General features: G+C 41.8%; 1 protein-coding gene across 9 annotated transcripts in view; it reads left to right on the top strand.

Moving 5' to 3' along the window:
• The window catches only part of Unc-115a (actin binding LIM protein Uncoordinated 115a), a 150086-nt gene that overhangs the window by 99405 nt on the left and 24714 nt on the right, over window positions 1–25967 (top strand). For all 9 annotated transcript variants that reach the window (XR_002008809.2, XM_072299835.1, XM_072299834.1 and 6 more), the window contains one exon: window positions 21501–21596. Coding sequence is in view for 8 of the 9 variants with exons in the window: in XM_072299835.1 (XP_072155936.1) it covers window positions 21501–21596 (96 nt within the window). In the remaining variant the exon portion in view is untranslated. The remainder of the gene's footprint in view (window positions 1–21500; window positions 21597–25967) is intronic.

Below are 25967 nucleotides of genomic sequence, written 5' to 3'. Positions count from 1 at the left end.
GATCGGAACATAAAAGTTCCGAATCCCGGAACTTTCAACGGACATTGAATGAGAGCACTGATCGGGATTGGTGGCACAAGAGCGCGCTGCAGGCGAACGCCTAGCCTAGTCGAGGGTCAAGAGGATGTAACAATTTTGGAGAATTTGCACGCAATTTTTTTATTGCTTCATCTGAAAGTGCCTAATGAGCTGAGTTCGCAATATTTTTCATAATTTTTTTCTGACATGGGAAATTGGAGAAAAATTGATTTAAAAGTGAGAAAATGTGCCGCCTTGTGACGTCATCTGGCGGCATTTCTCATTTAAACACATGTATTTTAGCAGAATCGGTTATTTTGTCATATCTCCTCTAATAATTGCTCAATTTATGAATCAAGGGTATCTTCGTGTTCAGTTCACTCAGAGGATTCCACTTAAACAGGAAATTCATCAAATTTCACACCCTTGCAAATTATAGATAGGATGAGATTATGGATAGGATGAGAAAGTACTTGAAAATTGCTTTGCGTGTTGAAATAATTTTGCCCAATCGTTGGGGAACCTAAAATTTTTTCTCCAGCCTAAGCATGATATTTTTTCTATTTCAAGGGTTTCAGGACATTTTTTCAACGATTTTTTGTCCAGAATTTTACGCCCACACTTAAAATAAGCAACAGTGACTTGGTCCAAGCGTTATATTTTAGTCTGTATGTAAAATTATATTGACAATATGGAAATGAGAAATTGAGAGAGAAGGAGGTGTTGTTATGGTTGCTCATTTTCTAAATGAAATGTTATTACTTTCTCCTTTTGAACTATCTTTTTAAATTGTCATTGGTGAATATTTGGTTTTATTTGTATCCTTAAAATATTCGATGTACAATCAACCTTATATGTATATGTATAGGTACTTTTTTTTGTATTTTTTCTTTACGAAATTATTACTTCATTTTGAAAACATTTATACTTTTAAACGTGACAAATATTTGTAAAACCTTTTCCTAGCGACATGAATCTCAATGAGCTGCAGTTGTGCCGACAGAAACTGCAAAAATGAATAAAAGAGGAAAAAAACCAAGAAGCACGCTATCTTTAGTTTTAACCCATTCGTACATCGATCTTTTAGAGCCAAATGCGTCAAATTTTGAGCTTTTCGTTGCGCGTACGCCTCGCTGCAGTACAATAAAAGCACAAAATGTAAAAGGAAAAATTAAACTGCTTTGGAAATCATAAATTTGACACGGAACCACCAATATTTAAAAAAACACACGTCATATTATTATTCTCCTTTGATAAATTGATACATATTTTTTCCCCATCAATTTAAATGAGAATAATCAATGCAGAGTGTGCTAACATTTCAAAATCATGAGTTAAAAAACGCTGACTATGCGAGTTTAAATATTAAATTCTCACAGAGCGGAGCGGCGCACATTGGTTCCGAGACTCGATCTAGGTGGCATTAATTCGAAAAAATGAATTTTGGAAAAATTAAAATTTGACACCACAGATTGATAGTGCATACTCTCGAGAGTAACTTGGCCAAATATCATGAAGATTGGATCACTAATAAGGAAATGATAAGCACCTAAAGGTGAGGCCGCGAGGTACTTTTGGGCGGACTCGCACCAGTTTTCAGTGTTTACTGTCAGGTCCTATGATTTGAAGTTCATCACACAGAAATAGATGCAAATGTGAAGTGTTCTGTTATGGTGTATCAAAAATATAAGGCATGTTAAAGGTTTATACGTTCTTACTATCTTTCAAAAACGTGTCTATACATCTAGACAAGCCGTTAGACAAAGCGTTATTTTCTACTAATTCCAAGCAAATTTTTACAAAAATGGCTCTAGATGAATGTCTTGCGCCGGTTCGCACGCATACAGACCTACTGTAGTAGTTAGTACTAACCCTAAACTTGATTTTAGTGCAATAAAATTCTGCGCATACTTGCGTCCCTGGGGGTTAGGGCACTTTGAATTTCCAAAACCGGCTTTCAAGAAATAAAGAATTGACACACTAAGGAGCTTACTGCAGACCTCAGATCCTTGGGAATATGAATACTGCATTTTTTATAGGTCATGTGGGTTCTCAAGTCTTCATAATCGTTAAGATGATTATTTTTTACTTTGTCTATACCTCTAGAGAAGCCCATAGACTTACCACAGCTCCGGTTTTTTGACTGGAAATTTTACAATTATGACTCAAAATAAAGGCCCTGCGTAGGTTCGCACACGTGCAGACCGACTGTAGTAGTTAGTGCTGACCCTACACTTGATTTCGGAGCAAAAAAATTCTGCGCATACTTGCGTCCCTGGAGGTTAGCGCACTTTGAATTTCCAAAACCGGCCTTCGAGAAATGAAGAAAATTGACACACTGAGGAGTTTACTGCACTACTGCAGACTCCAAATCTTTGAGGACTGCATTTTTTGCACATCACGTGAGTTCTCAAATCCTCACAATCATTGGGATGATTATTTTTCACCTTGTCTATACCTGTAGAGAAGCCCATAGACTAAAGACAGTTCCCGTTTTTTGACTAGAAATTTTACAATTATGGCTCAAAATACAGAACACGTGGGTTCTTAAATCCTCTCAATCGTTTAGATAATTGTTTTTCACATTGTCTGTACCTTTAGAGAGGCCCATAGACATAGCACTGTTCCACAGAAAAGGAGCTTACTGCACTCCTCGCGCATTATTCCGTGATTGTATGAGTAAATGTCCTCTAACTTAACGACGAATGCTTATTTCTTTCTTGGTTCATGATTTCTTCGTGTTTTTATTCTCTCAGGTTTGTAAGGCTCTGAAATCATCGCAAGCTCACAACTTTGTTTAAAAAAGAAAAAAAGCAAGTGTGACACCTCACTCTTTTTGATGCGCAATAAAATATTATACCGATGAATATTTTCCTGCTCCTACAGACAGTAATCATTTTTCTTTCAAAATACTTTGTTATTAATTTTGGTTTCTGCTTTCCTTCATTGAGTGAATACCTATACTTCTTGTTCAAGTAAAATATTTATGTTACGTATGTTTAAATTGCCGCGTATAATGAATTTAAATGTATTTTTTGAATTATAGACGAAGATCGAATCTTAATTCATAGTTATTCTGATAATATAATAATTCTGATAGCATAATTGTACCATTAAATTACGAAGCTTCAAAATTTCTGTTGGTTTTAAAGCGCGGCGAATCAAGAAATCAGCGAGCATTGAGGTTCAAATAAAGTTCTTCTTACGCTGATTTGTCAACACTGTATGAACAACTCGAATAGTGGGATAAGCAGTTTTCTTTGGTACTGGAATTTATTTTCCTCAGGGAAACCACAACATTTAGGAGGTATATTTTACCAGATAATACCAATTCCTGGTTCACAAAATTATACAACATTGCCCACCCCCCCCCCCCATAAAAAAATTAGTAATTAGAGGACAAATCCTCGTAAATTCATCGATAGTTTTTGATGATAAATCAAAAAAGGTTGAAAAATATATCAGTCCAGGAATTCAGCCATTTTAAAATATTATTAATGTAGTATTAAGTATGAATTTTCAAGCTAAATGCAAATTTACCACCTTATGCTAAATGATACAGTCAAATTGACTTCAAATTCGTAATTAGCGACCCAAAGAACCCCTAGAAACATATATAATATGTCATCATCAGTGATATTCTAATTAATGCCACCTAGATCGGGCCCTGGAACCAATGTGCGGCGTGCTGACAGCGCGAGAGGCTCACTGTCGCCTACAAACCTAAGTGGATACTTCACGCATTGCTCAATGCTTGAAATATCTACTTAGGTTTGTAGGCGCCAATGCGCGTTACGCGCTGGCCGCCCGCCCGCCGTGCGGCGGCGCCTGAAGCAACTATTTCACAACAGAGGTGTTGCGAACTTTAAAAGCATACATATAAGTATTCACTTTTTTGCCGTAAGACAAAATCGCGAATACTTTTTATGCCTGATGCGAGAAATAATGATTGCCGAGTAAAAGTGCAAATGCTTATTTTTTAAAGTAAATGAATAGAATTCAAGGTTGAAAAGCAGGAAAAAACCACGGAGATATTAGAAAGTAGTTTGTTTATTGTCGCCTCTGACTATCGACCAATTTTTTCCCTTCTTTTTTTTCATGTATTATTATTTTAAATTCTTTCTGAATAACTAGGCTTCAACGAGGTCGCTTTTTCCCCTAGAATCGTCGATATATTGTCAAATGCAAATCACTTATCATTTTCATGAGCCGGATCGGGGCGTGGCCAACGAGAGTTTTGAGGTGACTCCCCTATTATATTAAGAAGGTTTTTTTCTTTTTTTAATCGAACTATATAGGTATCTTTCGTTCTCCTCCCGTATCGATCAACAATAAGTACTTCAGTCATTTTCAGGTTATAGGGCAATGTCCGGAAATAAAGTGAGATTGATGGAACCAATGATATTTCCCGTGTATGGGCGCGGGTGCGTTCGAAGTGTGGAAGCGTAGCAATCAATAAATCGTGGTTTTCCTCACGAAAAAACGTAACTACTTTTCAATGTTGGCAAATTTCCCCTCGCAAATTGCATTTGTGCCAGGAGCATTTCGGCTTTTTCTAACTGAAAATTTAGCCGATTTTCCTTCTGATCTCATACGAAAATAAAAAAAAAAACATTGATAGAAAGTGCACAGGTGCATTCTTGTAAAAACTGGAATTATCTGAACAAACTTTGTAACCGTGTAATGGAGTTAAGTTTCTTCGTACGAGAAATAACGAAATATCCACCGGAATCAGAGACAAAAAGGTTCAGAATTCAACCAAAATCGGTTTGAATGCATTTTACGTTGCCTCATGTCACTTATTTCCTGTTGTGTTATCTTTTCTAAATGCTGCTAAGAAGACCAGGCGACATAGTGTCCTGAAACTTTCCGTCGAATTCCGCTGTATCGTGAAGAATTTATTTACTAATTCCGAACAGAATGTTGCTCAGCTTTTTAGCGAGTTAATAAAATTTTCAGAAGAATTAAAGCAACGTAAGATATCCGGGCCGTTCCTGTTTGGTGCCGTCTAAGTAACAGCTCTACAATAGCAACTCAAGCTCCCTAAACGAGTGAAATGAAAGGAACCTCTGGAGTAGCAATAATGCAACATTCGCCCTCGCCCTACACTGGATCGAGTTAATTAGAGAGGTCGGACATGAAATTTTTGCCTAAACCTGCAAATTTTGATACTGACTTCGTCACATTTTACATTACAAGGGGTTCTTGAGGTAGAAAATTACACGAGGAAACCAATAGAACCACTTTTAGGACCTCAAAGTTTTGTAAAAACGGAGTTATAAGCGTTTCAAATTTCTGCATTTTGTCCGACCTCTCCAATGACTCGATCCACTGTGCGCCAAGAATGTCGTGTGAAGCAATTTGCTGTAGAAGTTCGTCAAAGCGGGTCTTACCTCACCAAATAGATCGCTCAACATGTCATCATCGGGTGAATTTTTGGACAGTTTGTACTCTCTCGGATACTTCGCCATCAAATGGTGAAACATCCTCTCATCCGCATATTTGCCTGCTTTTTTATTATTATTATTCATTCATTTTTTTAAAAAAAATGAAATTGAATTTTAATGGTTGTATTCGGAAACCACACATTTCGGTTTACGACGGTGTAGGTTTCCGGTCATACTTTGTTTTTGTGCGGAGATTAATCATCAGCAATTTTTTGCTTTTTTGTTAAGTGTATTCTGTGCAAATGGTGAATTGTACAGAACATTTTCAATGATTAATCTGAGAGTGCTTAATGAGCTGAGTTCGCAGTATTTTTCATAATTTTTCCTGAGATTAGATATTGTTGAAAAACAGCTTTAAAATTGAGAAAATGTGCCGCCTTGTGACGTCGTCTGGCGGCATTTCCCATTTAAACACGTGTATTTTATCCGATTAGGTTATTTTGTCATTTTTCCTCCAATAATTGCTCAATATAGAAACCGAGGATACTCTCGCGCTCAGTTCTCTTAGTAGCTTTATTTTAAACATAAAATTTACTAATTCACCTGCAAATTCTCCATCGGCAGCAGCCACTGCTACATTGCCTCGTTACGCATAACACAAGATCGGAATTTCGAATTTTTGCAGTCGAGTTGCGCCCCTCCCGAGTCAAGCAATCGATGTAATGATGATGAATAAGACCCATCGTCAATTGCCTCCATTGCCGGCAAAATCGCCTACTGAAACAATCGGAGAAAACAATTATTTTGCCCTCTTCGCCCACGCGGAGTATGTGCCTCTATACATTCACTGAGGTCCATCTCCTTCTATGCTTATTCCGCCCCCCTTTTTCTCTCCTCTCCCTTTCCTCCTGGTCACGATGAGTGGCCCCTTTGCCCGCTTCAGCATCGCAATCTCCGTTCGCAAATAAATCCATCAGCAGTATCTGCACGTCTCGCTTTGATTGGCAGAGACTCATTAAGTTTGTTCAAGCAAATGACATGATTGTCAGGTGCTTGTAGTAATGCCTCCTTACCCCTCCCACGTCCATCGTCTCTGCAATTAAAGTCCTTTTTTTATGAATGTTGTTTGTGCCTACTTATGAAACGAATTAAAACTTCATGAAATCCGTCCTGAGAATGATTACGTACCTGGAAAATAAGATAATTCTAAGGAATTTTTAAATGATCCAGGAAAGTCCAGGAGGTATGCAGGATGGCCCTAAAATACAGCTAATCATTTTTTGACTAACGTTTATCGCGAACAGAGTATCGGGTTTGTATATGGATAACATCTTCCAATCAGGAACTACAATTAATTGAGGCATTTCTTGGTTGCGGTGTTTCAGAATCCCCACTGCCAATGCATGTTTTAGAGGGGAAACGGTCGAATGAATTTTCTGAAGTTTTTAGTTTTCAGCATTGTAAAATCACACAGGAAATTCAGTAAAAGTTTTGACGAATTCCATGTATTTGCGTTAATTAAAGTGGATGATACGCTAAAGGAGATCCTGAGACACCGCAACTAAGAAATGGACGTATTTCTATCAAACGGAACTATTAAGACATGAGCCCTGAGACCCATCTATACTATAAGCTCCGAGACCATCTTAATTTTGCGAAACTGGTGACGCTTAGTTCCAGCGTTCTACCGGGCCGATTTTCATGATTTTTGCGGCTATCGACGGGCAATTGTCTCTGGATAAGCCAACTCTTTTTAGATTTTCAAAATATGACCCAGGTTTTTTTATATTACGTGGTAAAGTTGCGAATTCTCCCATTTAAACAATGTAAATTTATACTTTTTGTCATAGTTCGTTTGAGCGTTCTACCGGGCCGATTTCCATGATTTTTGCGTAAATCGACAGGTAATAGGCCGTAGATGAGCCCGCTGTAATCAAATTTTGGAAAAAGGACCCAGGTTTTTTTTAAAATCACGTTATAAAAGTGAGTGAGTTTACAGAATGCTCCGGTACTGCTACCGCTATGCGCGGGAGGATGCGCAGTGGTCGAGGAGGTTGCGCAATAGCTGTGAAGCCTGCGCATCAGCTCTACCCTTATCTACACAAGATTCGCACCTGATAACTCCCGCTGAGCGGTGGCCGAGTCGTCTAAGACGACGTATGCATCCACATTGAGCTCGGTGTGGGTTCGAATCCCGAATCATGAGAACATTTGCCTGACTATCATTGTTTATTGTTTTACTGCAATATTTCATCAAGCAGTCATTCCAAAACGCGTCCTTTTAATTTTAAAGTAATTTTAAGTAAAGTTTAAAATTGAAGTATACCTCATATCGTAATTTTTTAGGGGAAAAATAAAACTAACACTGATAGGGGGGTAAAAATAGGGCCGCGAAGCGGCCCATTGATGGCGCGGAGCGCCTTCAGGGGGTTGGGCCGCGTAGCGGCCAGGGGGCGTAGCCCCCTAGTAAGAATCTATACTAATAAGCTCCAAGACCTCCTAATTTTGCGAAACTGGTGACGCTTAGTTCCAGCGTTCTACCGGGCCGATTTTCATGATTTTTGCGGCTATCGACGGGCAATTGTGTCTAGATAAGCCAACTCTTTTCAGATTTTCAAAATGTGGCCCAGGTTTTTTTATATTACGTGGTAAAGTTGCGAATTCTCCCATTTAAACAATGTAAATTTATACTTTTTGTCATAGTTCGTTTGAGCGTTCTACCGGGCCGACTTCCATGATTCTTGCGTAAATCGACAGGTAATAGGCCCTAGATGAGCCCGCTGTAATCAGATTTTGGAAAAAGGACCCAGGTGTTTTTGAAATCACGTTATAAAAGTGAGTGAGTTTACTGAATGCTCCGGTGCTGCTACCGCTATGCGCGGGAGGATGCGCAGTGGTCAAGGAGGTTGCGTAGTAGCTGTGTAGCCTGCGCATCAGCTCTACACTTATCTCCACAAGAATCGCGCCATGATCCTCAAGTAGAGCGGTGGCCGAGTCGTCTAAGACGTCGAGTGCGTCCACTATGAACTCATGTGGCGATCGATCCCCGACTCATGAAGTCTTAATTATCACCTGACTATCATTGTTCATTGTTTTACTGCAATATTTCATCAATCAGTCATTCCAAAACGCGTCCTTTTAATTTTAAAGTAATTTTAAGTAAAGTTTAAAATTAAAGTATACCTCATATCGTAATTTTTTAGGGGAAAAATAAAACTAACACTGATAGGAGGGTAAAAATAGGGCCGCGAAGCGGCCCATTGATGGCGCGGAGCGCCTTCACGGGGTTGGGCCGCGTAGCGGCCAGGGGGCGTAGCCCCCTAGTATATGCATAACAGGGCTCACGTCATAATGCACGTAGTTCCGTTTGATAGAAATACGTCCAAATGAACCCAACCAAGAATGATTCTGCACCCAGCGCTTTAATTTCTGACTCGTCTACAAAAAAATTACGTCAATTCGCATAGGAAAAGTAATGGTATACGTGTTTCCGAACCGAGCCAGAAATTATAGTTTTTATTGCAAAACGCAGTCCTTATCTCATTTGATAGTCGCTCTGTTCTCGATTAATGTCGAACAAAAAAAGAGGGGTGCCCTTAAATTTCGGTAGGCAACATTCAACAGCCGCATCAATGTCCCATTTTGATCGTGAAAATAGAAATTCTTACCAATCCGTTCGAAAAGATGAAAGAATGTCGGGCATTTTCTCCTAAACGGCAAGAAAAAAAAACACGGAGTTTTTTATCTCAATATTCTATTTGGCAACCCTGCATCTCCGTTTAAGTGCCGCGGCTCTTAAATTTAGTTTTTTCATGCTTTTTTGTGGCATCATCGTAAGGTGTTTAATTTCGTCGGCGTGTTCGCGCGGATTCTGTGCGAGTTTCGAACGTACGAAGGAGGGGTTTTAATGTCCCTTTGGCCGTGACGGGTTGACCTTTAAAGTTTCGTTCCTCTGAAAGGAACCGATCAATTTTTACGACCAGCCTCGCCTCCTGCAACCCGAGCACTGATATTTTCGATGGCGCGAACCAACAAGGTGGGAGCGGACTGTACCGCCGTGCTGAGGAAAAACGCCGTATGAACATTCGAGAGTTGCCGAATTTCCCCAGATCAATCATGTATTTTCTAGAAAAGTTACTCATATTTTTCCTTGAAATTTTCAGGTATTTTAGATCAAATTGCGAACAAATTCGTCGGAAAAATTTGAAGCAAAACACTCAAAAATTGTCCAGTTAATTTGGTTTTAATTGAGGGGAATCTGGCAACGCCTGAAGGCTCCTACGGCGTTTTTCTTTAGTGTAGTGTAGTGCCGCCGCCATTACGTCACGACGACTGCAAACACAGGAAAATATCGAATCGATCTATGTTTGAACCTAACTTGTTCGCTCTCCAAAGAGCCCGTGCCCGTCTGGCGATTCTCGCAAATTATACTGGGTTTATGTCATTCATTTGAAGGGTTTTAGTCAGAAGTGGACGTATGTGTGCCAAGAGGAACTGTGTTTCACTTGAACCTTATTCGCATGATTCATTTTAACATCAACACGTTCAATTAGCGTGAAATAGCCTTTTTTTAAATTGAACCGCGCTTATCGAAAAGGAAACAAGTACATTGACATATTTCGACGGTGCAAGTCGGCAATCACATAACTCGTTTGCGGTGTCTGAAAATCTCAGCAACCATGTTATTTTTTTAAAGGAGAACATATGGACATGATTCCTTGAAGTTTTTGCAGAATTTTCCTCGCACATAGAAAAAAAAATCACGGCAGTTTTAAAGAATTACCGTTGAGTAGTTTTCCGTTTAAAAAATAAAGTATGACAGGAAGTCTGCGACGTCGCAAACCGAGTTATGTGATTGCCGACTTTCACCGTCGATTTATAAAAACACCTATTCGAGTACCTAGGGGAAGCAATCATACACTTGTCGTTACAGAAATAAGCCGAAAAAGTTAGGCTCTTTTGAAAATTCAGCATTTCTTTATATTCGTGAGTTCTAAGTTCCTTGTTTAAATACTTTGAAGTTTACTCGAGCCAAATGAAGCAGTGCACTAATAAGTCTATTTTGCGGCGAATTAATTTTGTTTGTTTGTTTGTTTGTTTGTTTGTTTGTTTGTTTGTTGCTATTCCCTGGAAATGTTACAAGTAATGTAAACCAAAGGAATGAAAAGTTTTACAAAAGAAAACTCAATAGTATTTTGTCGAACGTATGAAATAGTTTTCAAAAGCTAATTTTATTTAAGCCACACTGATTTTATTGTTTTCGTGAGTGGGAGGTTTGAATTGAATTCGAAATTTCAACGTGTCCATTGTGTTTTGACTTCTAGACGAGGAGACGTGTACTGAAGCGCTTAATTTTTTACCGTGTTCAGCAGGCTTATTATTGAAATCGATAGATAAAGCGATAGACATAGAAGATCAAGAATAATGAAGCGATCCTAATGGTTGAAGCGGGCGGCTCTCATAGACTGAGGGGGAAATGATGGACTAACTATTGGATCTCTCGTAAGTCACTGTTAGTTAGTCTATTAGTATAACCGCCTTGTCTATGGCAACCATCCGCTTCCACCAATAAGATAGCTTCATTTCCGTTTCGCTATCTTCGTCTATCGCTATGTCTATAAATTTCTATAATCAGCCCGCAGTGGTCCATTCTTACCATGTCAAATGTTCCGTTCCACGTCCGAAACCACTTTCCTTATTGCTCTAGCCGAAGATTGCATCGGAGTTCATCGGATCGATCCTGTCCTGAACGGCTGTCAGTGGCGTGGCGTGTTTTGCGATATATCGATCGATCTGCCATTTGAACCTATAGAAAAGGATCGATAAACAGGACGTTTGCATCGAATACCTCAATAATCGATTCTTTACCATAGCTTCAAATGGGGAAATATTGATAATCGATCATTTACGCCTCACCATTGACGACGGTGTAGTTGAGTTAATCAGAGAGCACTGCCCTGCCACGCAGAGCTTTTTCTTCCCTTTCTCTCTCTCTCTTTCATTGTTCTCGACGCCGAACGGGAAAAATGGGAAATGCCACGGTAGCGACAAAGAAAAGCGACCCCTCCCGACAACTTTCGACCTGGCCCCGATTTTCTTTTATCTTTGGTCTCGTCCCCCCCCCTCCTCTCCTCGAGGTTTATGGAAAACTCACGCTGCTCAATTTGGTCAATAAGATCGCATCTTCAAAAATTGAAGGGGTCGATTGACTTGGGACGAAGCAATGCGACCCTCCTCCCTTTTTTCCGGTGGCGTGGCGTGCTTTGCGATGTATCGATTGTTCTGCCATTTAAACCTATGGAAAAATATCGATAAACAGGGTGTCCGTTACGAACACCTTAATAATCGATTCTTTACCATGGTTTCGAATGGGGAAATATCGATTAATCATTCACGCCTCGCCACTGCTTTCTTCTCTTTTTCTGAAGACGTCCTCGTGAATCTTGTTTTAGATTGCACGAAAATGAGTTTGTTAACTTACCTATAAATCTTGCATAAGTAATGAAGTGAAATCTCGCAACATTGCTAAGCAGTTAAGCTTTTTGGCTGTATAGTCCCTTCGGCTAGGCAGTCCGGCAGACATAAAGACGGTCCTCTTGGTACGGTAAAATATAGAATTTCGCTAGTAACTGATGGGTCACCTATATTAATACGATGTATACGAAAATTCATGGATATTGCAGTTGAGATGGAGAACCATATGTCTTGATCTCGATCGAGTTATGGTGCTGGTGGTCTCTCTATTCCGCAACATCGTGATCCCTTCTTGGCGGTTTGCCACGGGCGAACCAAACGAAATCACTCATGGATCTGCTTGTTAATTCACACTTAATTCATTGGCTACGAAATCTAATCTCTGTGCATCCATAACTCACAGCGCCTTGCCGTTGAACCGCTGCAACCCGCATCACCGCTCAGACACGTTCGAATGCTACATCCTGGCTGGGCTGGTGGCCGCCAGGGATCCGGAGCGAGCCGGAGCCAAGGCGGCTCCTTCTCGTTTTTCAGGCTCCAGCTCCGAGCCTGGAGCTTCTTGGACCCAATATTGGGCTCCAGGCTCCGGAGCTGGAGCTTCGTGATAGGGATGGTTGGCTCCGAGCTCCAGGGCGGAGCCAGTCAATTTTATTTAGCAGCTCCAGGCTCCGGAGCCAGAGCCTCTTCAGAAAACTACAAGGCTCCGGGCTCCGGAGAGGAGCCAGTTGATTTGATTTTCCAGCTCCGGGCTCCGGAGCCGGAGCTTCATGAGAAAAATAGTTAGCTCCGGGCTCCGGAGCCGGAGCACCATGAGAAAAATAGTTGGCTCCGGGCTCCGCACCTGGAGCTTCTTGAAAAAATAAGTCGGCTCCGGGCTCCGGAGCCAATCCAAGGATTTTATTTTCGTAGCTCCGGGCGTCGGAGCCGGAGCTTCTTGGAAAATAGTAGGCTCCGGCCCCCTGAGCGTAGCTTTTAAATTTTATTTGGCAGCTTCGAGCACGGAGTTGGAGTTTCGTGAAGAAAACATAGTTCAGTTTGTTCTGTGCTGATGCAAAGCCATAGGCGGTTCTACGGGGGTGCCAGTGGGTGCCGTGCACCCCCAAGCAAAAATTAAGTACGGTTACCGGGACCGTGAAAGAGGCTTTTGGGCAAGTAAAAACGTCAATAAAAATCGTATTATGAAGCGCAAAAAATTGGCAATATTTTTATTTCATGAATTTTTGAAATCTGCAGGTATTCAATGATTACGGGCAAGGGGTGATGGGAGGAGGGGGATCTCGTAAGATTGTAGTTTTGATGGAAAGTTTTGCTAACAATTTTCTACATTGAATTTATAGGCATTTAAGTAGAAAGGAAGGAGAAAAAAAGAGAAAGGAGGGTAGGAAAGGGATAAAACTTGAGGGCCGAAACTTAGGCCTCCCCTGAGCGATCGTCCCCTCCGGGATCGGTCTCCGACATTTTCCACCTCTGGGCACCTCCAAGCATGAAGGTCTAGAACCGCCTAAGTACAAAGTAATATTTCGAGAAATTGGTCGATTTTGCGTTTGTTCGTTTAGGCTGGTTTTGCAATGATAATGGAGAGAGGATATAATATCTATCTATATGTCGCAGGAAATTAGCAATCGCCGGCAATTTGCAAGCGGTTCACACGTTGTTTCAATAAATCGCAATGATGCGCATCGGCGTAATGCAATTTTTGAGGGTTATGGTCTTCAAAAGTATGAGCTCAGCTTGAAGCGCCTTCATTTTTTGTGATACTCTACGTTTTGTCACGATGTTAGTTTAGTTGCCTGTCCGATCTCAATCCAACTAATGTCACAGAGTTCACTACACGCTCTTCTAAGTGTGCATATTCCTGCCACGTTTTTCAGGATGTAAAAGTGTCTATTCACATTACAGGCAACATAATCAGCACTCTAATCTCGTTCTTTTATTTCTGAATTTTATGATTTCCTATATTTATCCACCACCAGCTTGTAAATTGCCGGCGATTGCGAATTGCCTGCGACATATATAAGCTCCGAGACCTCCTAAATTTGCATATCTGGTAACGCTTTTTGTTAGTTCCAGCGTTCTACCGGGCCGATTTTCATGATTTTTGCGGCTGTCGATGGGAAATTTTCTCTAAATGAGCCCGCGCGCTTTATTCAGATTTTGAAAATATGACCCAGGTTTTATTTTTATATTACGTGGTAAAGTTGCGAATTCTCCCATTTAAACAATTTAAATTTTCATGTTTTTTCACGGTTCATTTGAGCCTTCTACTAAGCCGATTTCCATGATTCTTGCGGCTATCGGCAGGAAATTGTTTCGAGATGAGCCCGCTCTAATCAGATTTTGGAAATAGGACTCAGATTTTTTACAATCACGTTATAAAAGTGAGCGAATACGTAGAATGCTTCCCAACTGCTGCTATGCACCGAAGGGTGCGCAGTGGCTGACAATGAGTAGCCTGCTCATCAGCGCTACTGTTTGAACACAAGTTCGAATGATTTGGACATCAATGCCGTCATACAGCGTTCCGTACTTGCGTACCTGCCTCGCGCCGCGCCGCGCCGCCCGCCGGACTTGCCGCGTCTCTTATCTCCCTTCATAGCATCCTTTTCTGGAGTCTGTCTCACATTCTCTTTCAGTTATGCGTACATTTTACACATTTTTGACCGATTGCGTTGAACTGGTTCTGTTGTGAGATGAGTAACAATGCCTCCTCGCTGAACCGAAACCTAGGTGGCACAGCGGCACCTCATTCACACCTTATCATCCGGAGTTCCGGGCAAGTTCGCCCACTCACACTCGGTCCCTCCTCAGTCCTCCCGGGACACGCTTGCCAACTTCCCTTCTCCTCATTCACTTTGTTTTCCTTATATTGATTTTGTTTTACCTCGATCACGGATACCTTTTCGATCGAGTGTCAAGTCTGTCACCTTCGTCCGTCGATCGCATCGCTCGCCCCTCAGATTTTCGTTCGCTCCCTGCCCATTCCGTTCCTTTCTTCTCTGACTCCCTCATACTAATGAATCCGCCAGAGTGACTTCTCACGCATGAGTTTTGCATTCTCGATTGCCTCCCTCACTTTTGGAATCTTGTCTAATAATGCCGGATTATGCCTCACAATATTTTTGACCACTTCAGTTTTGATTTTAAAAATTGTTTTCTCTAAAACAGGAGAGGTAACTGTTTCTTGTGCGGCATCTTCGGCTCCGTGAACCCCCCCCCCCCCCTTCAATTTTACGGTGTCTTTGGATAATTATTTTTGTAGAAAGGACTCAAATAATCAGAGCAGAGGTGCCCGGTGCCCCGAACTTGTTAAGGAGTTTTTAATATACATGTGGCTCTGTGCTTTCGGACGGAGATCGGAATTTATTTTTGGAAAGATTATTGGGCTTAAAATCAGAAGCTTTGGTCCTGTTTAAACGTATGCTTTTGCCCTTCTTTCAACAATACTTAAACAGAAGACGGTGTACAGAATTTGCGAATATACAGAATACAACTATTTCAACTTCTGAGCCGCTTAAATCGTATCTACAGAGTTGAGGGTGAACTTAATTCTTCACTTCCGTTTTCATTTAATCAGATCTAATGGCAAGATGGCGGAAGGGGGGGGGGGTAGGGTGTACCTTATTTTTTAGTTTTGCGAAAAGCAATTTGCTCAACCCATAAAAAGTTTCTATGTGATCTCTAAAGAACTCCCTCAAAGGAAAATGTTTTAAAAAAATGTTTACCAGTGCCTCAAAGGGCCTAAAGGGCCTAAATCCAAAATTAAAAATTTTGGCAACCGACGTATCAATTTTGAGGCAAAATTGCATATTGCAGTTCTTAGGTCGGAAATTCCGTCGGTTTTGGCGTGTCTTCAAGCGTATAAGGTCACAAACGGTCCAATGACGACGTGAGGCTATGGGCCGGCGGGGCGCGCCGCGGTCGGCCGCTGAACGCGCGGGCCAAGACGCAAGCTTTATAGGGTGGTCCAAGTTAACATGGGAATTTGTTTTCGCTCAATGAACCGGCGCCCCCTACATTAGATCTTTACCATCCAAATATGATACCTGCCAAGTATTTTCGTCCTCCGACAGTATATTAACACGTGCCCGGTGCCGCAGTGAGGCTGACATCTCCAAAAACATTACATTGACTTAAATGGGGCGACAATGGGCCGATCCGCGGTATTTCGTTTTTCGGCTGTAACGATGCATACCACGTATTTTTACTTCCTGATAATATTAAGACCTGCAAACGTGTGACTGTTTTTTGAGAAAATTGAAGAAAATAGCAAAAAATAGTAAAAAAGACGATATTATAAAACTTCGCGACGTTGTACCTCTAAAAAACACCTCTAAATAATTTATCGATCGAATCGATGTCGATAGATTCACGTCGATCGATTCACGTTTTTAATTTTTGATCGATTCATGTCGATCGAATCCATACCTACCCTCCGTATTGAGATTGAGAGGTAGAGCAGCGAACCTCTGATACGTCACAAATAATTAGTTACCAAATATTGGGGTGAATGCGATAAGCGCATGTTGAATCAAAATTGATCGATCGCTCTGATAAAGTAATCGAAATAAATATACGAGAATCGAGACATGGTCTTTTCATGGTTTGCCTGGTTAAATTATTTTTTTGTTTTGGGAGGGAGGGAGGGAGGGAGGAGGGGGCAAGCACATAGAATGATTTTTGGTAATTCTAAGTAAACAAAACACATGGTAATAATAGAATTTAGGGACAGAGCTGCTATATGGTCTTTAACGCTGGTGCTTTTATTTATCGAAACGGGAGGGAAAAAATTATTGTGATCAATATGAAAATTCATCTGCAATTATTTGCTGAACATGGTAAATCTTGTTTAAACATTACAAATTGACATAGAACGAAACGGCATTTTGATCGAAGCGATGTTTCAAAGCGGAACAGGTCTTGGAACGATGATCGAAAAAATCGATCGATCGTTTCGGGGACAGGCCTACTTGCATGAGAATAAGAGTTCATGATTTTTGTGAAAACATGGTGATAAATTTTAAATATGATTTTTTAGAGAAAATCTGAGGTCAAATTCGGATTCAGCACATCAAAATCGTATGGGGCACCAATTTTGATTGTATTGTTATCTAAATGGGAAGCCGTAATGATGTTTAATCACCGAAAAGTGAATTGGAACCATACATTTAATGCGACAGGCAGAGGTGACGGTGAAAAGATGGTTGACTCCACACTCGGATGAAAGAAAAAGGTAGCCGTGATCGAAGGCAACGAAACGATGAGGAAAACAAGGTGAATAAAGAGAGACCGAGATCCGGGGAGCTGTACCGGCTGATTACAGGAATCAGGTGAGCGAGCGCCGCGCCGCGCCGAGCGGGTCGTAGCAGTGCATGAATACCTCGCCCGAAAAGATAAGACATGACGCGATTGAGGCGCAAGGGTGCCAATATGGTCTTGGACGACAGGTGAAGGCCACTGTCACTCTTAACACAACCAGTTCAAAGCAAACGGTCAAAAAGGTCTAAAAACGGACGTACGACTGAACGTCTGGCGAACTCCGTGAAGGGATGCACGGAAGCTAAAGGAATAAGATAAGAGACACGGTCGGCGGCTGATGGCGCCGCCGGCGCGAAGCAGATACTTAACGCAGTGAGGATTCGATATGCTATGAATTTTATATCCATCTATTTCATTTTCATCAGATTAGGAATTCAAGGTTCCCAGAAAAGTTAAGTGCCGGAAATTCCCGAGAAAATATTTCGGGAACGTCTACCTCCGGCTTTTGAGGTATAAGTAATCACTGTGAGCAGGCCCGCCACATCCCATCTCGGGCCCTGGTACCAGTTTTAAGGCCCGCGCCCCAAGCACCGGGGGGAGGGGGAGTCCGAGGGCCACCCCATGAGAAATGTTTGAATTTATAAATCTATTCGGACGCGTTTTGAAGCTTCCATGACGAACTTTTCCATCAATTTCTGCGGAATAAGTACGCTTTTTTTTCTACTTTCAGCACAAAATACGCGCGAATTATTGCATTCAAAACACCTGGAAAATGTTTATTTTTTTATTTTTTTTTGGGGGGGGGGGGCTATGATACTATTTTCAATTCTAAAGGGGGCCAGGCCCCCTGGACTCCCCCTTCGTTTGTGTATGGCAAGGGAGTTGAGCCATGAGCCATTAAAGTCGAGGATGCCCTGACTGGAGACTCTTAGCATCTGACGACGAAAGAAAATGAATTACAGTTACTAAAAATATCCTTCTGTACTGAAAATCTTGAAAATTTAAGAAGAATTCTACAGTACTCCAGCGTGTTTTTGAAAATTTATTCACCTTTTGCGAAATTTTTAGGGTAAATTTTTCACTTTTTCTAACGAAACAAGGGTTGCATGTGAAAACGTAGTGGTTTTTTACGGGCAGCACGGGCACGAGCCCCTTCCGGGACCCGGGCCCCGGTACCAGTGACCCAGTATCCCCCCCCCCCCCTTGTGGCAGGCCTGACTGCGAGAGTGGATCAATTGATAGTAATCGGAATGTATTTAAGAGTGGATCTCAATTTCAACCGTAAATTTTTTCCAGATAAGCAAAGTGTAAACGTGTGAGTGTAAAAATGCATTAACTATTTGCTAAAACGAACGAATTATTTGGTCCCGATCCCGATTGTTTTTTAAACTAACGGCTCACGAATAATTTGATTCCGATTATTTCTTCACTTAACGCCGCACGAATAATTTGTTAGTTGTTTGCTGATAACTAACGAATTATTCGGTTCCAATTAGTTGTCGAATTGACGAATTATTCGGCTCCAATTAATTGTAGATTTGACAACCATGAATCAATCGTTAGTTGTTTGCGGACGATTGACGAATTATTCGGCTCCGATTAAATTGTAGATTTGACAACCACGAATCAATCGTTAGTACTGTTTGCGACGATTGACGAATTATTCGGCCTAAAATCGAAGCAAAAAATCGTATACATCTGATATAGCAGTTTCGTAATGGAGCTATGGCTCCAGCCCAAAGCTCCAACCTCCGGAGCCTAGACGAATCTGTTTTTCCAGGCTCCGAGCGCCAGACTCCCATAGAGAAAAAAAAGGAGGTGTTTGCATTTCGGGCATCTTGGAATTTTTCATAGAGTATCTATAGCTTTGATGACGTCATTGGGTACAGCGACGTTTTTATCCTGTCGATTTTCTTGGAAATGGTGTAATTTAAGGGAAAAAGTCATTCTATAAAAAGTGCTTGAAATTAAATAAAGAGTTGATTTAAGTAAAAAAATGGGACATTATGGTCCGTTTTTACAGCGTCAACATAACCCTCAACGAGCGTCTTGTTTACATTGATGACGTAGGTGGGTACAAATCCTCAAGATGCAAACACCTCCTTTTTTTTCTCTATGCCGGACTCCTGCTAAATGTTACTTTTACTCAGCTTCGGTTGCCGGAGCCGGAGCCAAGCCAAATATATAGTCTCAGAAGCTCCGGTCCGGAGCCGGCTCCGACTGTCCAGGACACAGGTAGTCTGGCAACAGCGTTTACCTTCGGAGTCGCTTGTTACATAACGAACCAGTTTGCACACCAGCTCAGTTACATAAGCGACTGGTTTGTTGTATAACAAACCAGTTCCTGGGCTCCCATATAAATACAGCCGCGGAACGGCTGTTAGTTCAGTATGCGCTCTGCACCACTCACCTCCTGGGTACGCCTGTTTAAGGTTACCTTCCTTCGACTGGCTCGCCTGTTTAAGGTAGCACGAAGTCATTCCTCTCATACTATCCCGGGTACGCCTGTTTAAGGTTACCTTCCTTTGACTGGCTCGCCTGTTTAAGGTAGCACGAAGTCATTCCCGGGTACGCCTGTTTAAGGTTACCTTCCTTTGACTGGCTCGCCTGTTTAAGGTAGCGCGAAGTCATTCCCGGGTACGCCTGTTTAAGGTTACCTTCCTTTGACTGGCTCGCCTGTTTAAGGTAGCACAAAGTTATTCACACCTTTCCTCATTTCTGCACGGGGCAACTGCCGCGATAATTTAAACAAGATTAGGTTCTGTTAAATTAAGGAATATTTCAGTTGAAAGTACATATTATTTTGTTTTCTCGTATCATTCATTTTCGGAGGTTCTCAATGATGACAATTTCGCGAGGCCGTGCGCCAACTTCGAATCTCTGAGAGAACCTCCCCTCCCCATTTCCGGGAAGATAGTCCGGCAATCACATTGTCTCTCAACGGCACCTTGCCGTAACATTCACCGACCATGGAGCCTAATTTTAGCTCCGGACCGACGCTGGCTCCGGCCATGGAGCCACATTTTAGCTCTAGACCGGAGCTAGCTCCGACTGCAGAGCCTAATTTTAGCTCCGAGTTCGGAGCTAGCTACAACCTGGAGCCCAATCTGGGGCTCCGGGCCGGAGTTAGCTCCAACCGTTGAGCTAAATTTTAGCTCCGGGCCGAAGCTAGCCTCTACCTGGAGCCCGATCCGTGGCTCCGGCCCGGAGCTAGCTCCGACCGTGGAGCCTAATCTTGGCTCCAGGCCGGAGCTATCTGCGGTCTGGAGCTCGAGCCAGAGCTCCGGCCCGAAGCTAGCTCCAACCATGGAGCCTAATCCTGGCTCCGGGCCGGAGCTAGCTCCACCCTGGGAGCCCGATTCGGAGCTAGCTCCGGACCCCTGGTGGCCGCGTGGGAGCTCCGTGAGATGTTGCCAGATCGATTGGATTATATCGATGGATGAAGTGCGAAACCACGTATGTCTATATTGCGGTGTTTCAAAATCTCTACTCCGAGTTTTTTTTTTTTTTTTGTAGAGAAACACGTCAGCTTTTTAGCTTGAAATCAATACTGAATATTCTGCCAACAGGGAAGAAAATCAAGGCAGTTTTCGAGAAATTTTGTTGACTACTTTTCCAAGGAAAAAATAAAGTATGAGAGGAAACCTGAAACGTCGCAAACGGAGGTACGTGAACGTGGTCTTGCACTTTGGCCATCGATAGACATAGTGACTTCGAATGCTATGAATCGAAATGTGACCGTCTGACCGTCATCTGGAAGAAAAACCGCAGTCTCATCATAAAATTCAAACTAAGTTATTGGTACTGCCCACTGGAAAAAAAACACATTGGATCTAGAGTCCAGACTCTTAAAAACATCGACAAGAAAAAATACTCTTGATTCAATCAGATTTAAGCTTAAATCAAGACCAAGCCTCCTAATTTGAGCGAATTTCCTTTTGATTTAAGCTTAAATCTGATTGAATCAAGAGTTCTTTTTCTCGGCAATGTTTTCAAGAGTCTGGACTCTAGATCCAATGTGTTTTTTTTTTTCCAGTGCCTCTTTAGGTAGGGACCACGTGCTTTCAGAAATGAAGCCAATCTATCCCCGTGTTACGGAAATGAGCAGTAAAGTCCTGAAGTGAGCCCAAAAAACACGTGTCAACCGAAACTCACGTCTGATTGTAAGTGCACATACTGCGGTCTTCCGTAACACAGCAACTGTTTGGAGAAAATGTGTACCTGAGTTTATGTATGCATGCGTCTAGAAGCATGCTCGTGAATGGTGCTTTTTATATGTATGTGTATTAAAGTAGTTATACAATTGATTTTAAATAATATTTAAGTTGTTTTATACTAACATGCGTGTTTGAATTCTGTTCGCAGGAAAAACTTTTTGCGCCAACTGCAAGAAGAAATGCTCTGGAGAAGTTCTGCGGGTCCAAGACAAATATTTTCACATAGCCTGTTTCAATTGTAAAAGTAAGTTCACGCTTCACTCATGTTCTGGCTCTGCGTGGGTTTCCATTCAAGTGCCTCGATTCATAATTAAGAGAATAATATTCGTATCAAAATAGTAATCTCCCAAATTCTTTTTAGGGAAGGGGTGCTTCCTTAGCGTAGACGCCACTGTTCTATATAATCATAAGAGTAGGTGGGGGGAGGAGGGGGGCAACAACAACAACAAGAACTCGGCGTGGCGGTCGGCATGTAACACATATTAGCGCCTACAAGACTACATGATTACTTCACGCATTGCATCAAACACAGTGCGGTCACTGCGGTCAGTGTGAAACGCGCAGCGCCTACAAGCCTGCGTGAATACTTCACGCATTGCGTCAAACACACTGCGTTCAGCAGCGGTCGGCGCGGCGTGAAACGCACAGCGCCTACAACACTGTAGGAATACTTCAAGCATTGCGCCAAACACAGTGTGGTCTGTGCGGCTTGGTGTTGGGAGTTAAAATCATTAAAGCACATTTATATTCGTTCTTTCATAATTTTTTCGTTCATTTCTGATAAATGGAAGGCTTTGAACGCACAGAGATAGGTTTACAGAACTTAACTTTCGCGCAAAGTTCCATGAACTTTTGCTTATAGTTTTGACAGGGCTTTCTCAAAAAATGTGTCAAACACGAGTAAACGCGCCTTATGCACCCCTCCCCCTCCGGCACGTTCACTTGATGGTTTTTATTGATGTTTCAAAACGAATGAGAAGAGGGCGGCAAGTAGGTAAATCCGGCCCTGATCACAATCAATCCCAAAATTGTTAATTAGAATGTAATATGAGAAAAATCAAAGGAAGCGCGCCAAACACCCACATCACATGCTTTTGAAACACAGCCATAACCTGTGCTACACTGCCGTGCTAAGGAAAAACGCCGTATGAACCTTCAGGCGTTGCCAAATTTCCTTTGATAAAACACGAATTTCCCAGTAAACTTGTGAGTATTTTCCTTCCAATTTTTCAGATAATTTTCTCCGCAATTTCACCTGAAGTCCCTGAAATTTCAAGTAAAAATATTCGTATAACTTTCTTCAAAAACAAACATTTAATCGGAGGAAATTTGGCAACTCTCGAATGTTCATACGACGTTCTTCTTGAGTACGGCAGTATACGAATGTGATATGTGACAGTGAGTGTGCTGTGACGTGAGTGACCGACTCGTCGTAAATCGAGTTGCTTGACCCGAATCCATACCCTGCGAGTCTTTTCTCTTGCATAACTTGTTCTGCGCCATCTGTGCCGCCAACCCGATGCCTCGCCGGGCCCATTGTTGAATTTTTTCGTCTCCTTGCGGTTTGGATGAGACCCGAAAAAGGTCTTAACTGAATTTTAATTTTTTTTTTTAATTTTTTTTTGGGGGGGGGGGGGGGTTTAAAATGAGAAGGCCAAGCTGAAAACTTCTTGCATCCTTAGAGGAGTACCGCCTTACATCCAGAATTCGCCGAACTTGTTCGTCCGAAGCTCGGGACGATTTTGTCCTCACTTAAAGCTTGAAAACCTAGAGTGATGGAGGCTTTTTTCGTGGATGGCAGGAGCGGGGGCTTTAACTGGCGAGCAATAAAACCATCATTAACCCGTTTTTGACGGTAAAGCTACAAGCTACAAGTGTTTCTGTGCCAGAGCTTCGGCTGCTCGACCTGCACATCCAGCTCCGAGCTAATGTGAATGTGAGTGTGGCTTTTTTCAAGTGTCGGAGTGGAGTAAATACAAACACGCCGAGTGTATTATTAGGTTCTTGCTCCGAGTCCGCGGTCGCACAGGATGCGCATCAGCGATATATCGATTGACTTGCCGTTTAAACCTATGGAAAAGAATCGATAAAAAGTGTGTCAGCAACGAAAGCCTTTATATTCGATTCTTTACCGTAGCTTCAAATGGGGAAGTATCGATAATCGGGCATTCACGCTTCGCCTCTGATGCGCATGCGTTCGGCTTTTTCCATCTCTAGACTGCGTTCCCGAACCAGGCGTGCCTGTATGACTCCCGGAAAACATCCCGCACTTGATATACTGCCGTGATAGCAATGAGAATCATTTACTTGATATTTGTCAGCGCTTACCTAGGATTTCATGCGAAAACTTTAGGCAGGCTTCTTATAAATATTTCGTCATTGATTCGTTTCTTTTTGAGTTCATTCAGTCTACTGGTACTCAAATTCGATGATCCTAAAGCAATCATTGAAGGGTTGCTGCGGTCTGGAAAACCGGAAAAATCAGGGAAAGTCAGGGAATTGGCGGTGGCGGGAAAAGTCAGGGAATTTACACAAAAAGTTGGGGAATTTAATGCGTCCAGAGTTTAGCTTAAGTGAGTGTAATTTAAAGGGGGAAAAAATCAAAGTGCAAGTTCTACTATTGAATGCCAGGGAAAGTCCGAGAAGTCGAAATTATTGGACTCAGGTAAAAGCGGAAGTAGTCAGGGAAAGTCAGGGACTTGGAAGATGAAGAATTATGGCAACCGTGAATCAGTAATGTAAGACATAGTTTTTACAATCTTTGGGTCCTCATATATTGGGCTCTGAATTAACCTTGTTGGCTGGACTTTTTTATAATTCTTGAACGAAAAAAAAAAACAAAAAAAAAACACGAATTTGTTGAGATGCGCGCAGGGCCGGATTTACTTACCTACCGCCCATGGCCGCATGTATTTTGCCGCCCCCTTCTCATTCGTTTTGAAACATCAATAAAAACCATCAAGTGAACATGCCGGAGGGGGGGGGGGGTGCATAAGACACGTTTACACGTGTTGAGCACATTTTTTTTGAAAGCCGTGTCAACACTAGCAAAATTTCACGGAACTTTGCGCGAAAGTTAAGTTCCGTAAACTTATCTCTATGTAAACAAGGCCTCCCATTGATAAGAAATGAAGGAAAAAATTATGAAAGAACAAACATAAATGTGATTTAATAATTTTAACTTCCGCCGCCGCCAAGCGCTGGCCGCACTGCGTTTGGCCTTTGGCATAATGCGTGAACTGTTTTCACAGTCTTGTAGGCGCTATGCGTTTCACGTCGACCGCTGCGCTGCTGACCGTACTGCGTTTTACGTAATGCGTGAAGTATTCATGCAGTCTTGTAGGCGCTATGCGTTTCCCGCCGACGCGCGACGGCTGTTGACCGCACTGTGTTTGACGCAATGCGTGAAGTATTCATGTAGTCTTGTAGGCGCTAATATGTGCTACATGCCGACCGCCGCGCCCAGGGCTTCTCCTTTTCACCTTAGATCCTCGTCATCATTCCTCTTTGCGCCGCGCCGCTCCAGGCCAGATTCCGTGTTTGGTTTCTCTATTAACTCGACCAATAAAAGGTTCTGTCTCTTGTATCACCGAAAGACGACAAAATTAAAAATTACTGTACTCTCAGGAGATGAGAGATTTTGTCACCCTTTCTTTCTTATTTTTTAGAGATCAATCCATTGTTTTACACTTTTTGAGTTTTATCTTGTATTCAATTTTACCGTGTTAGGTTTTTTTCTGTACACCTCCGGTTCACCCTTTTCCTCGTGCAGTTTTCCCCGAAGCACCAATCATTTTAAAAGGTTCAGCTGAACCACGCCCAGTTTTCTATTTCCGTCGGCTCGTACAGCCTTCCTGTCAGGGCCAGTTCGCAAGTAGGTAGGAAGCTTAAAACTTAAGCACAAAACAAAAAAAAAAAAAGAAAAAAAGAAAGAAGGAAAAAAATAAATAGCAAATGAAGTGAAATACGAAAACCGTCTTTCTCCCGCCAAATTGATTATCTACTTCCATTATAGATGTAATTTTTTCCTTTACCTAAAATTCGCCTCCAAATCACAAAATGCATATTGTAAATGATGTAAACTTCTCTGTTGTCAAGAAAGTTGAATCTCACTTTTTGTTGCTTAAAAATTGGATTGTGGTAGTGAATTTGTATCAGATTTGTATTAAGATAAGTTTTAGCCAAAATCATTAATATCTCAATTTTTCAAAAACTGCACTTATGCGCCTCGTCCCTTAAGCTCCAGATTATGTCTTTCACCATCCACGGCTCCCATATTTTATCATGGGTGCAAAGACCATCTGTCGAGTGTGGAAATTGGAAGGCCCCGAAAACTGTGAATAAAATAGAAAAGCCGTAAAATCATAGTGGATTGTTTTTTTTTTTTTTTTTTTTTTTTTTTTTTCCCCCGCAAAACTGCGGTAAAAATCACGTGTTTTTCGCAATTGCGGTTATTCATAGGGTCAGAGCCGTGCGAAAGTCATATTTTCGAAATTTCTGAGGAAAAGGGGGTCTTAATAATGAGAAGGCTAAGAATTTTTTGCATCTCCGGCTAAGATTTTGCGAGGCAGTTTCAGGGGCTACCCATGTCAGATACTTATTCGCTAGAAATTTT

Source organism: Bemisia tabaci, chromosome 4 (assembly GCF_918797505.1).
Source record: "Bemisia tabaci chromosome 4, PGI_BMITA_v3".
In the NCBI taxonomy this organism is placed as follows: domain Eukaryota; kingdom Metazoa; phylum Arthropoda; class Insecta; order Hemiptera; family Aleyrodidae; genus Bemisia; species Bemisia tabaci.
This window is presented reverse-complemented; position numbering and strand designations above follow the sequence as displayed.